Here is a 15287-nt window from a genome sequence, read left to right on the forward strand (position 1 = left end):
TTTTGAAGATGGCATCACGAGGGAAAAGTCCGTGGACATATTTGGTGAGGTATTCCATTCTAGACCAAACAGGGAGCTCTGAAAGACGCTTTTAAAGTCATTTAAATTCTCTTTATTGACTATATTAACTCGACTGGTGATGCTTTCAAGGACCGGTCGGGTTCCAGGTCATTTTAAAAATGTGCCTCTCGTATTCTTAACTCTGGATTTCATGCGTTTGCATGCAAAATACACTTAAGGAACATGCAATAATAATACATTTCTTACACTTTCCAGCAAAAAAAAAGGACGAGGATATTAAAATGTGACTGTTGTGTGAGCTTCACAGGTTGAAGTGCGTCAAGACGTCTAAATTAAAGCCCCATAATGTAGTTTTTCCCTTTTAGCGCCCCCTTCAGTTTTGGAGGTATTTAACGTCTACTTCAGTGTCGTAAATACCCAGTTACGATAGATGCCGCCTCGCATACACTTGTATTGATGACCAGACGAGGTCAGAAACCAAGAAATGATGTCAACCGATAAGCTAAGAATATTCAAAGATTTTACATAAATATGACTGCATAGTTTTATTCATTGTGATATCGGAGATGAATGCTAACATAACCAAAAGAACGACAACATTTAGTTTAGATGAAATACCGATCACGTTTTCAGCGTATATACGTTGTTTTCTAAATGTTTGAATGTGGAGTACGTGTGATCGAATACAAAATTGTTGACACCAAAAAGCTACATATTCATAATTTACATTGGAACGTGTAATTCATGACAAGAGACTTCGCTTGCTTCGCCCTTATACTGTAGCTGCGAGCGTGGAGTGGCACTTTATGACGTTGCGTAATCACTGCCAGAAAGCAGGTCGAAGTCCATCCGCCCCGGATCGGGCGGCTCCAGAATCCTACATAGCGGAGTTATTTCCCCACAGACCCCCGATGGCAATGGCGGAGCCGCAAATCGCCATATTAAAAGTCATTGTAGCGGCACCATTTTTTTCAAGCTGTTATTTTAAGGTACAATTGTTGCATAATGTTACTTTAACAAGACTGGTGTATTTTTAGACAACCGTAATGACCTGAATCAGTTGTTTCATCCCGACCGTAATAAAACGTGTGTTTCGCCCCGATTCACACCGACTAGATACTCATTCATTCTAAATTCTAAGCTGGTCGAGGCGTCGATGATTGTAGGTTAGCAGCTAAATTTGGGATTTAATCTCCCGGACCACCGGCTACGGAGAGGGAACCGAGGCCCCGGCCGCCGGGAGCCACGGCGACCGCCACCCGGGAGAGAGGGAGCATCGCCGGCGTCTCGATGAGCTTCGCCGGAGTCGGCGGGAGATTGATACCGGATGTCAGCGGCTCAACCCCGAGACTCGTTTCCCCCCCGGGGGGACGGTAACCTTTCATGTGACAGAATGAGAGGGGGGGGGGGGGGGGGGCTCGGTATATCGGCTTCAAAAAGGAAAGAGACGCTCATCGTCCGACCGCGTCGCCACCGGGTCAGAGAGCCGACGGCCGCCGCGACACGCGGCGTCGCCTCCGAGGATCCCGACTTCCTCTCGGCGGCTTACGTCTCGGAGAGCAGAAGCTGAGAAGAAGTCCTTTTGACTTTACGTCTCATGGGGTCATCGGACCCTATGAGACGGCATAGATCCTATCTGCCTGATGGATCGTCTGGTGTGAATTCCTGCTCATGACTACGCCACTGTCCTGTTGAGACTCCGCCCACTCCTCCTCCCCACCGCCATCTGCCTGATGGATCGTGGAGGTCTCCATCGTGGAATATGCCTACTATGAACTATTCATACACTCTGTCATATTCATTGAATGTATTTTAACTCTAATCTGTCCTTCTGTACACATTACATCTATTGCATCTGTCCATCCTAGGAGAGGGATCCTCCTCTGTTGCTCTCCTCCAGGTTTCTTCCCTTTTTTTCCCCCTGAAGGGTTATTTGGGAGTTTTTCCTGGTCCGATGTGAGGTTTTGGGGCAGGGATGTCTATGTGTACAGATTGTAAAGCACTCCGAGACAAATTTGTAATTTGTGAAATTGGGCTATACAAATAAACTGAATTGAATTGAATTGAGAGCTCGTCCGCGAGCACAAACAACAACAACAACAACAACAACAGCTCCTCCTCGTTTCCCAGGGAGTCACGCGCCTGAACATCGACACGCCGGGCCCCACTTTAGTGTGTGTGTGTGTGTGTGTGTGTGTGTGTGTGTGTGTCGGTGTCTGTGTGTTTGTTTGTGTGTGTGTGTATGTGTGTGGTTGCGTGTGTGTGTAAGTGTGTGGTTGTGTGTCGGTGTCTGTGTGTGTGTTTGTGTGTGCGTTTATGTCGTTGTCTCTGTGTTTGTGTGTGTGTTTGTGTGTGTCTGTGTGTGTCTGTGTGTCTCTTTGTGTGTGTGTGTGTGTCTGCGTGTGTGCGTGTGTGTGTATGTGTGTGTGTCTCTGTGCGTCTCTGTGTGTGTGTGTGTCTCTGTGTGTCTGTGTGTGTGTCTCTGTGCGTCTCTGTGTCTGCGTGTGCGTCTCTGTGCGTCCCTGTGTGTCTGTGTGTGTGTCTCTGTGCGTCTCTGTGTCCCTGTGTGTGTGTGTGTATGTGTCTGCGTGTGCGTCTCTGTGTGTCTCTGTGTGTCTGTGTGTGTGTGTGTCTCTGTGTGTGTGTGTGTGTCTCTGTGTGTCTGTGTGTGTGTCTGTGTGTGTCTCTGTGTGTCTCTGTGTGTCTGTGTGTGTCTCTGTGTGTGTGTGTGTGTCTCTGTGTCTCTGTGTGTGTGTGTGTCTCTGTGTGTGTGTCTCTGTGTGTCTCTGTGTGTCTGTGTGTGTCTCTGTGTCTCTGTGTGTGTCTCTGTGTGTGTCTCTGTGTGTGTCTCTGTGTGTCTCTGTGTCTCTGTGTGTCTCTGTGTGTGTGTGTGTCTCTGTGTGTCTCTGTGTGTCTGTGTGTGTGTGTGTGTCTCTGTGTGTCTCTGTGTGTGTGTGTCTCTGTGTGTCTCTGTGTGTGTGTGTGTGTGTCTCTGTGTGTCTGTGTGTCTCTGTGTGTCTGTGTGTCTGTGTGTGTCTCTGTGTGTGTGTGTGTGTGTGTGTGTGTCTCTGTGTGTGTGTGTGTGTGTGTGTGTGTGTCTGTGTGTCTCTGTGTGTCTCTGTGTGTCTCTGTGTGTCTCTGTGTGTGTCTCTGTGTGTCTCTGTGTGTGTGTGTGTGTGTGTGTGTGTGTGTGTGTGTCTCTGTGTGTGTCTCTGTGTGTGTCTGTGTGTGTGTGTGTGTGTGTGTGTGTGTGTGTCTCTGTGTGTCTCTGTGTGTGTGTGTGTGTGTGTGTGTGTGTGTGTGTGACGCAGCAGGGCTTTTCAAGCAACCTGGATCTCAACCCGTCGCCTCATTATGAGCCCAACGTTCTCTGTGTGGGACGACATAACATATAGAATGGGGAAAAACAAACCCACACGGGGGCTGATTGGATGCGTCAAATAAACAAAGTTACAATCGGTTTGTTACATAATATGTTACATTGTTTCTTTTTTTTATTACTTTGCATACTTTTTTTAAAGCCCATCCATGATGTGTTTATTTTCTTTGTCCAGTTGAAATAAGAATGCATTTGAACAATTGGACCCACATATGGACTCAGGAGGTGGAAGCGGATCGGTTCTCCTCCAGGCGGGAGCACCCACCACGGCGCCATGAAACAAGACGGATGCTTCTCCACTTCCCTCCGTTCTCATCCCCCTCTCCTTATTGAGAGGGGAGGGATGCGATGTGATATGCAGAGATGACTGAGCTGATGACTGCGGGCCGCCCACCTGGCCACCGCTTCTCAGCATCGTTCTCCCACCGCGGGGAACAGAGCTGGAGAAGAGGAGAAGAGGCGAAGAGGAGGGTGGCGACCATCCCCTCACGAGAGGCGACGGGAAATACGGTCTTCGTTTTTGAAGTTCGTTATATACAACACCACAGTCTAGTCACCTCTTAAAGTAACGTAACTTATTCATTGGTCTAGTCCCTAAATCATGAGGCGCACGATAGACATAATTGTTTTTTAAATGTTATTACCTTCGCATTGAAAATGCGGAAGGTTATGTTTTGATCGCCGTGTATTTATTTATTTGTATGCGTGTTACTCGCATAAGTAAAAAAGTATTAAACCGAATCGCATGAAATTTGGTGGGATGATTGGTTATTATCCGGGGACCATTTGATTAGATTTTGGGATCGATCAGGTCAAAGGTCATGGTCAAGGTCATGAAAAGGTCAACATCTTCTTTGTATCCAATTGGCATGCAACTAATGCCAAAATGTTCATAATTCAATGCCCAATCTTGTGATATGCGAAGGTATGCGCTCTACCGAGTGCCCGTTCTAGTATATTCATGTATTTATCTGATTGTTAGATAAACAACAATTTGGGCTCTCTGGTTTCTGCCTGCTGGTTAATCCTATTGTCATTTATTTTCTGGGTATATTGTACTTGTGTGATGTAATGACTGTGTAATTACTCTGTAGAGTGATGCAGGTGTGTCTACATACAGATGTACCAGATGTGTGTGTGTGTTTAGGGCCGGGTGAAATGAGGTGACCTATTTTGAACTCCAGTGGGAGGGGTGTGTTTGTTATCTGTTTGTATATGTCAACAAAAAAGATGAAAAACAATGGAAATATCAAGTAAAAAAAAAAAAGACATATTTTTTTTTAAAGTAACTTAAAAAAAAAAAAAAATCACAAACGTAATGAGGTTTTCTGTCAGATTCCTGGAAGAGAGAAACTCAAAACAAAGCTTATCTCACATCCTGTTGGCTGAGGTCAGAGGTCAGCTCTGTAAGGGCCTTTTAACCATTTTCATCTGTGATGTCACGTGACCTCCCCTGACCGTCCTCCCTGGAGGGTGGAACGTGAAAACCACCAGAGGTCAGCAGAAACGAGACGACCAGCTGGTGTTTACACTCAGTTAGTCCGTATGTACGTCTTTCTGTTTTGTATATTATATAGAATAATATGATATTGTATTGCAATGATTGAATGAATAAAATACACAACAACAACAACAACAACATATCCTAGTTTCAAGTATATCTCTTCAAAATTCAGATTATTATTCAATTTCTATTGTACAGTGCGAACCCCACTCCCTACCACTAGAGGGCCCCATCAGCCTATTCTACACACACACACACACACACACACACACACACACACACACACACACACACACACACACACACACACACACACACACACACACACACACACACACACACACACACACACACACACACACACACACACACACACACACACACACACACACACACACACACACACAGCAGGTATGAACACGGCCTTCACAAATTGATGGTTTATATAACAATCGATGCATTTAGCGCCTACGAGGACGGGCCTCACGTTCAGTGTGACCGGACACACGGTGGTTGCCGTGGTGAGGAGTGGCGAGGGCGCTGCTACGCTGCTGGAGGCCGACGGCTTCGGCTCTGGCTGATGACGCAACAGGAAACCACCATCTTTTATAACGCTAGGAGACTCTGAAGGGCGCCAGATGTCTGGAGCTGCGTCCCACACCGGTCGGGGATCCGCAAAGTATCGGCCGGAGGGTTTTATTCTACTGAAGACAGGAGCGGATACATCCATATTCTATAGATCCAGCTAGAGATGGATGGATGGATGTAACTTTGTGGAGATGTGGTACCAGACAGAGCGGGGACCCCTCATGGAGACCAGCTGCTCTGAGGGCCAATGGGATCGATGGAGAGCCTGAACTGAGCCTCACGGACATGAGGGTCACCATGTCTGATTAGAGGTCACGACACACACACACACACACACATACAGACACACACACATACACACACACGCACATACAGACACACACTCACACACACACTCACACACACGCACACACACACATACAGACACACACACTCACACACACACACAGACACACACACGCACATACACACACACTCACACACACACACACACGCACATACAGACACACACACTCACATACACACACACTCATATACAGACACACACACACTCTCTCTCTCTCACACACACACACACACATTCATATACACACACATTCATATACACACACACACACTCTCTCTCTCTCTCACACACACACACACACATTCATATACACACACACACTCTCTCTCACACACACACGCACATACAGACACACACACACACACACACACACTCTCTCTCTCTCTCACACACACACACATTCATATACACACACGTTCATATACACACACACACACGCACACTCTCTCTCTCTCTCTCACACACACTCTCTCTCTCACACACACACACACATTCATATACACACACACACACGCACACTCTCTCTCTCTCACACACACACACTCTCTCTCTCTCTCACACACACACATTCATATACACACACTCTCTCTCTCTCACACACACACACACACTCTCTCACACACACACACACACATACACACACGTTCATATACACACACACGCACTCTCTCTTTCTCTCTCTCTCACACACACGTCATCAGTCACATTGTGCAGCCGCAGCAGAGGAGGCTCAGGGATTGGACGCCGCCTCTCTCTCTCTCTCTCTCTCTCACTCTCTCACTCTCTCACTCTCTCACTCTGCCAGAAAGTCGCGGTCTCGTCGACCATCTTTGGTTTTTCCAAAAATACGCGTTGCCAGGGCGACGCGTAGCCGCAGTCAGAGCCGGGGGGGGGGGGGGGGGGGTTTCCAGGTCTGTGAGCTGATTATTCTGCTGGCTTTCCTCCTCCTCCTCCTCCTCCTCCTCCTCGTACCGTGGAGTCTACCTAATTGATCCTTCAAAAACTTTTTGCATCTCTCTCAAACACATTCGAAAAAACTTATCGTATAATTACATAAATTATATGAGAATTAGATGAAGACGTTATCGAATGAACGTCTTTCTATTTGGCATCAAACGGTAAATGTTGTGGTGAAATTATTCACGAATGGAGAGTTAGAGGAAGTGGGACACACGGCTCTTGGAAATCAAGATGATACCCTTTATTTTGACTATTTTACGTAACTTTATCATTTTAGATACATTTGAAGTCTCTTTGTTTTATGTTTTATTACCTTCGCATTGAAAATGCGGAAGGTTATGTTTTGATCGCCGTGTATTTATTTATTTATTAATTAATTAATTTATTTGTATGCGTGTTATTCGCAGAACTCAAAAAGTATTGAATCGAATTGCATGAAATTTGGTGGGATGATTGGTTATTATCCGGGGACCATTTGATTAGATTTTGGGATCAATCGGGTCAAAGGTCAAGGTCATGGAAAGGTCAGCATCTTTTTTTTTTACCATAGCACGATACATTTTTGTCCAATTGGCATGCAACTAGTGCCAACATGTTCATAATTCAATGCCCAATCTTGTGATATGCGAAGGTATGCGCTCTACCGAGTGCCCATTCTAGTTCCCTCTTTTATTCCACTTTTTGGGGATTGATAGATTGAGCATTTTGATTGAGCTTTTTATTGTGTTCCACTTTTAAACTGACAGATCCAACAAGGGATGAGTCTATTGAAGTTTATTTGTAAAAAGTTTTTTTGTGTCTATTTAAAAAATCAATCTGGAGACAAAAAGTCAAATACATTAATTCACTTTTACTTCTAAATCAAAAGGTGCAAAATATTTTTCTCGCAGGCCAATCAGAGGAAGGGGGCGGGGCTGGACTTAAAGAGACAGGCGCGAAAAAAGAGCGTTAATACAGGTATGTTCAGATAGAAAGCACGCCAATACATTAGGTGTTTTTCTTATATTTAAGTATTTAAATACGCTTAATAAGAAACCCCAAACACAATGATATGTCTGAAGCTGAGTTTAAATGAACAGATTTGTTTTCACCTGATTATGTTAATTAGGGACGGGCAATAATTAAAGTCCCGCTGTGATAAATAAAACTCCTCCGTTAGAGCGATGCTAGTTATATTGTGTAAAAATACAACAATAAATCAGAAGATGTTACTGAAAGCCAAAGATGGACTGAAAAATGTGTCCAAATTAGACATATTTCATTTAAAAGTTGAACGTATTGGATTCTTAAGTACTTGAGATACATGGATGATTATTAGTTTGATAATGAAACTAAAGTTTCCTCCATTCCAAACTGAGATACGAGCAGTGAATCACTGACCTCTTATATTTGTTCATGATTCATTTGCAATATTTGGGAGCATTCGAGCCGAGGATATGCAAATTAACTTCTATTTTATGGCTATTTACGAAAAAACAAATCCGCCGCGGAGGCCGCCCGCCGCCCCGGTGCGGCGTGCGTCATCGCCTGCGAGGTCGGCGGCCTTCAGCGTCTCAGGTCAAACTCACAGCGTTCATTGTACTTGCGGCATGAAGTGAAATTAATTCTCCCTTCATACAGGATTCATGACACCGGGCGGCAGCTCAAGCAATAGATGTGAGAATGTTCATTCAGAGTTCAGAGTTCATTAAGATTTTATATCAGTTTGAGCCTTTAATGGAAAGAGCTTCTTCAAAATAAAAGCCTTTTCGACTGTTTGCATATGTTGGGATTTCTAAATGAGCAGAAAGCCACTATATTAATACATTTAGTCAGAGAATTAATGTAAATAAAGCAATATAAGGTGGTTTAAAAAAAATTAATCGACCTCTTTTAAACATGGCATAATCTCAATAAACTTCCTTTAATGGAAAGAGCTCCTTCAAAATAAAAGCCTTTTTGACTGTTTGCATATGTTGTGATTTCTAAATGAGCAGAAAGAGACTAAATTAATACATTTAGTCAGGGAAACAATGTAAATAAAGCACTATGAGGTGGTTTAAAAAAAATGAATCCACCTCTTTTAACAAGGCATAATCTCAATAACCATTATAAAGCCATTTGTCTGCCACCCTCTCATATTCTGTATGGCTTCGTCATCGGACCAATCACGCAAAATCTTCTTCATAACATATTGCAGGAGAAAAAGAAAGAAAAACTAATAATAAAGAAAAGATATAAGCAGATAAAAGCAAAATGTAATGTAAAAACAAACGCGAACTGACGTCAACCTCTAAGGAAGCAAGTTATTTGTTCTCCTCTTAGTAAGAAATACTGCCTTGTTGTGAAAGGTGGCAATACAAAGTGAGTTATTTCCTTCCCCTGAAAACAAAGTGACGCTCGTGGTCAGATCGAATTCTCACCAGTTGAAATCTACTAAAAAAGGGAAAAGTATCCACTTTCTATACGGGTTTCCCCACAGCGGCAACGTTTAAAATGAACTTTTGAAGAGCCAAACTTTACCTCCAGTCCGGTGTTGCGCGTCAGTTTGGGCGGCTCGTCGTTGACCGGCGTGACGGTCACCGAGATGGAGACGGGGAGGCTGCGGCGCTCGATCTCGTAAGCCGAGGCGGAGAGCGTGAAACTGTCCTCCGTGCTCTCGGTGCTGTCGTGCATGTAGTAGACGTGTCCAAGTTTCAGCTGGGGAGGACACACACACACACACACACACACACACACACACACACACACACACACACACACACACACACACACACACACACACACACACACACACACACACACACACACACACACACACACACACACACACACACACACACACACACACACACACACACACACACAAAAGGATCCGGTTGTCACTCAATTTGGATTCAGACCTGAAACAACATGAACTCGGCAGTCTGGGTGGGCCTGACCGATGGAATAGCCGTATTCAGTGTGACACCACAAAGCCATCATATAACTCAGAATCACGACATTGTTTCCATCTCACACTCTTACATTTTTTATTTTAACCCTCCTGTTACCTTTAGGGTCAATTTGACCCCATTCAATGTTTAATGTCGGTGTTCTTTGGGGTCAATTTGACCCCAGGCTGTTTTTCACTGCGTCAAACATATAAGAAATATCAACTTTTTTATATATTTAAAGGGCTATTTAGGTCGTCAACAAACAAACATACAGTACCTCACACTTAAACTTGGAAAAAATATTAATTCTAATAATTTTCTGGAGGTTTTGATTGCTGGGGTCAAATTGACCCAGAGGGTAAAATATGTCAGTAAATATAAAGGTAACAGGAGGGTTAAACATTGAATGGGGTCAAATTGACCCTAAGGTAACAGGAGGGTTAAAAGAAAGGTTTTTTTCGTGTATAATATCTTCTGAGGGGGAGGGGGGGGGTCTAATTATTTCAGTTGTGGGTTTTTGGAGACGAGAAATTTCATAAACATATTTAAAATAGAAAACCTGGGTTAGAGTTTGAGACGTGGGCGTTTACTAGACGGGGAGAATCTCACACACAATATGCCGTCGGGGACTAAAAAGCCTGAATATTTTATCAATCTTCCTCTCGTTAGTCCACCAACTTTAAAGAACGTAGTAAAATCCCATTAATATCACTTTCCCCGTATAGAATATATGTGGATTATTTTTTAAAGCAAAAGTTGATTTACTCGAATCGTTAACTGGCTTCATCTTTTAGGACATTCCAACGTGCATTTAAATTAACAAAAAAAGTGGAATTACCCAATTCGAGCATATATGCACGTAAACAAGGTTTGTCATTGTGAGATGAAAAATAAGCCAAGAGACAATTAGAAGTAATTATTACCTTCACATTGAAAATGTTATGAAGGTTATGTTTTGATCGCTTTGTATTTATTTATTTATTTGTATGCGTGTTACTCGCATAACTCAAAAAGTATTAAACCGAATCGCATGAAATTTGGTGGGATGATTGATTATTATCCGGGGACCATTTGATTAGATTTTGGGATCGATCGGGTCAAAGGTCAAAGTCAAGGTCATGAAAAGGTCAACATCTTCTTTTTGCCATAGCGCGTCAATTTCTATCCAATTGGCATGCAACTAATGCCAAAATGTTCATAATTCAATGCCCAATCTTGTGATATGCGAAGGTATCCAGTCTACCGAATGCCCGTTCTAGTTTAGCATATGTTGACGTTAAACTGGTCGAGGAGACCGGTTCATGTTGTTCATCTTAGAGATATTTGTGTATTTTTCGCTAACTTGCTGCTGTTTTATTAAGTTCAGCTTATTATTTTAAGCCCATCATGATATTTCTTCTAAACCTTCTTTTATTGCCTTCACTTAATTTTGTCCGTTTCACGGTAAAGTCGTGTGGTAATCCGTCTCCACACAAGGCCGTCCCCTCGGTGGATTGCACGGTCTTGACAGACTTTGTGCTAAGCTAAGCTAAGCTAGCCGTCTCCTGCCTCTAGCCTCGTATTCAACAGACGGATCCCAAACGATTCCCCATCGTGACGTCAGACTTACGGTCAACACAATATTTCCGTCGTCGCACTCAATACATCAAATGTGTCCTCGGAGTTTTGTATTTAAAGGCTGTAATCATAGTCTTTTAAAGTGTGGCAGCGGCGGCCGGGGGAGCGTCTCCCATGTGGGACGAAACCTTGAGGGGAACCAGATGCAGAATCTTTTTTTTTTTAAAGCATCGGTCGTCGTGTTTCAAGCGAGCTGGATGGAAAACACACACAGCACCTGCGGCCGATGTCTGCCCCCCCGAGCTCTCGCCGTCGTCCTACCCGGATCAAATCATATGCACGCGTCACCGTTTAGCGGGACACATTTCCAGAGACGCTGGCCCCTCCCCCTCCGCAGAGGACACGCTTGGAACTTTGGTCTCGACGAAAGCCGGTCGAGCTGCGGTGGATTTTTTTTTTTTTTAAAGGGCCCGCTTCAGAGGGCAGGAAGTGGCAAATGGATCCCATATGACGGGGGAGGGGTGGGGCATCCTTCTCGAATAACAACCCGCATCATCATTACTGATCGGGGGGGGGGGGGGGGGGGGGGAATCAGCGAGACAATCAGTCTGCTCGCCGGGACAATAAACAGTGGGTGGCTTGTCGGGGGACATGTGGCCTTTTAGACTGACGCAGATGTCAATATTTATTTCATGTTCATGTTTTGTTTGCCAACTGTATTTTTTATTTTTAGGGGGAAAAAGAAGTTAACGTAAACCAGAGAGGACAGGACTTTTTTTTCCTCCTTTTTTTTTTTTTTACTTTACGAAAGATAAAGTTGCCCCCGTGGTGAAAGACCTGATGAAAGAGAAGGTGCGTCGCAGCAAAGTGTTTTTAGATTTCCCACTTTTGGATCCCAACCTCACGGTTGCACGAGGCTCCTGAACGTGTTCGTGACCGAGGAGGAAAACCACACGCCTGATTTTGTCGGACCCGGGTTGGATGCGACACACGTGGACCACGTGGCACCCACAGAGCGCCCTGACATTCATGTGGTGGTGGTGGGGGAGGGGGGGGGGTATAGACACTCTCAGTTTCTCTTCACTGTGCGGCTACTGTGCACTTACACAACCTCAGTGAACTTCAGAAGCTTGTGACTTTTCCCAACACACCCCGGTTGTGTTCAAACCTCGGAGGGAATAAAAAAAGAAAATAAAATAAAACGCATAAATTTGAAAAACAATCACGGTCTGGTTTCAATGCTCCACCGACCGAGGGTCGGACGTGTATTCGTACACGTGCTCCTCATTTGCGAGAAACCGACTGTGTTTCATTTTCTGAGTGTAACAGTAATAGAAAACAGAGGAACTCCAGACAGCAGACCTACTCTTTTTTTCTTCTTCTTCTTCTCTGTGACATTTCCGTAGTGGCATAATAATATCCATGTTCATTTTCTGCCTCTCTCCGTTGCCAATGTTACCGTTGCTACGCACTAGACCCATTTGAGCTGCACATTGGGATCTTTGAGAGACGGGCCTAGAGCAGAGCGCAGGACGCTGGCGTGCACTCGCACTTATTATAGGAATATACGCCGGGCCCGGTTTATTTTGGCTTCGGGCGGTCCGAAGGCATCGTCAGTTTTTCCACAATGCTCCAGCAAAGTAGAGAGGAGCAGATCCAGGAGCTGTGAGATGTGTGTCGAACTAGCTCCAGTAAACTATGCGGTCCATTCAGAATGCATGAGGTTTTTTCTTCTTCTTCTCTTCAATGGTAACTACGCTCATGCATTTTTTTGGGAATCATTTTCCTAAAGCTGGCGGCCTCCAAACCGCACGAAACGACCAGGGAGCTGCAGCTCCACGTGTCTCCCCGCTCTCTCCGTCTGGCACAACACAACAAATCCGCCCAAAAAAACAGGGCTGGGAGAAGTAACATGTGGGGGGGGGGGGGGGGGGGGCTGAACGGCCACCTAGATGTCGTCGTAAAAGACGGAGATGTTCTACTCCCCGGAGTTATTAAGACCGGATGAAATGTGGATTATTGAGTTTTTTCGGGGGACACGGTTCGGTCCCGGAGATTGACACAAATACAAGAATCTTGATCCACATTTCGAGAATTCATGTCCTTTGAAGAAATGATCTGATCTTTTTAGCGAGAGGCGACAGTTTGGTGAAAACCAACCATTTGGTAGATTAATAAGCTCCGCGTTGCATTCGACAAGGTTCGGCCCACAAGAAAAAACTAATCAGAACTCCAAGGAACATCAATAACAGCATGGAAGACAAATCAGCCCCCACACACTGAAGGATTTAAGACGATTGTATCTCTGTAGAATCTGAGGATGCTGCTTTGACATATCTGGCATATTTTGCACATTTGAATATGTGCAAGCAAAAACGAATAGTATACCGCATAAAAAGGAGAAGAGCTGGATGTTTAGGCAAATAGCCAATAACCTTCCTCATCATCGTGGTGAACAGTAAGTCAATAATACATCAGGAGCATAGCCTGCTACCATATAGGTCGAGCAATAACAATTAACTTTGAGACTTAGTGAGGGAAGATGGAAGTTAAATAAATATACACTACCGTTCAAAAGTTTGGGGTCACTTAGAAATGTCTTTATTTTTCAAAGAAAAGCACTATTTTTTTCAATAAAGATAACATTAATCAAAAATACACTCTCTACATTGTTAATGTGGTAAATGACTATTCTAGGTGGAGACGTCTGGTTTCTAATGAAATATCTCCAGAGGTGTATAGAGGCCCATTTCCATCAACTATCACTCCAGTGTTCTAATGGTACATTGTGTTTGCTAATCGCCTTAGAAGACTAATGTCTGATTAGAAAACCCTTGTGCAATTATGTTAGCACAGCTGAAAACAGTTATGCTGGTGATATAAGCTATACAACTGGCCTTCCTTTGAGCTTGAAGTTTGAAGAACAAAATTAATACTTCAAATATTAATCATTATTTCTAACCTTGTCAATTTCTTGACTATATTTTCTATTAAATTTTCAATTCATTTGATAAATAAAAGTGAGTTTTCATAGAAGACACGAAATTGTCTGGATGACCCCAAACTTTTGAACGGTCGTGTACATTGTATACATTTAGAGATATTTTGTGTTGGACTGCGTATCTGAAGTCATAACTTCTCTGTTTCTCTCGCCACGTACCTCCTCCCATGTAAAGTAAGTCACTTCGTCTCCGTCCAGGTAGCGGATCTCGCCGTGCTGCGGCGCCTCCTCCACCACAAAGTCGATGTTCGCCGAGGTGTAGAAGGGATGCGAGATGTTCACGATGTCGGCGTCTATCGGCCGGCTGAAACCTTCCTTCACCGTGAAGTTGAAGGTCTGGACGGGGATGAGCCGGGGCACGATGTTCACGGAGACGCGCAGGTCCTCCACGGTGGTGAAACCATTGCTGACATCGACCGTGAAGGCGTCGTCGCCCTAGGGAGAGACGGACGTTGAAGTAAGTTACCGACATATTAAACGTAGACCTTGTGGATCCATCAGCGGCAGAAGGTTGTTTTTGTCTGATTTAATTAGAAGTGTGAATATGAAAAATAACTGTCTGGCACTGCGGTACAGCAGAAGAGACGAATGGACAATAAACCTGGATGGATGCCGACACGTAGAGAATGCGTCCCTGATCGATGTCCTCCTGGGTGAAGGAGTGGATGTATTCGAGGACGGGCGAGGCCGCGGCGTCCGAGCCGTTCGTCAGCTTGACCACGTGGCCGAGGCGAGGGGGTTCCTTGACGGTGAACACCATTTCTGTGGAAAGAATATCAGCTTGATCCACCTAAAAGACAAAAAAGGTTTGAGCTGTTAATTTACAATCCAACCACTTAATATTCCACATCTTTTTTTGTGTGTGACGACCATCAAACAAACAAACAAACGCACACATCTCATTTTACTTGGTAACATTGTTGTACTCCTCTTGTGTATTTTTACCTTGTACATTTTTATCCTTGTGTATTTTTCTCTTGTTTGCTGCTACCGGCTGGCTGTGGGCCATCAATTGA

General features: G+C 44.3%; 1 protein-coding gene across 1 annotated transcript in view; it reads right to left on the bottom strand.

Annotated features, from left to right (window-relative positions):
• cspg4 (chondroitin sulfate proteoglycan 4) overlaps positions 1-15287 on the bottom strand; it is a 79402-nt gene that overhangs the window by 12284 nt on the left and 51831 nt on the right. The window contains exons 4-6 of the mRNA XM_056416342.1: positions 14873-15061; positions 14431-14706; positions 9301-9477 (exon numbers count right to left, since the gene is read on the bottom strand). Of these exons, the coding sequence (XP_056272317.1) occupies positions 9301-9477; positions 14431-14706; positions 14873-15061 (642 nt within the window). The remainder of the gene's footprint in view (positions 1-9300; positions 9478-14430; positions 14707-14872; positions 15062-15287) is intronic.

This window comes from Pseudoliparis swirei, chromosome 6 (genome assembly GCF_029220125.1).
Source record: "Pseudoliparis swirei isolate HS2019 ecotype Mariana Trench chromosome 6, NWPU_hadal_v1, whole genome shotgun sequence".
NCBI lineage: Eukaryota > Metazoa > Chordata > Actinopteri > Perciformes > Liparidae > Pseudoliparis > Pseudoliparis swirei.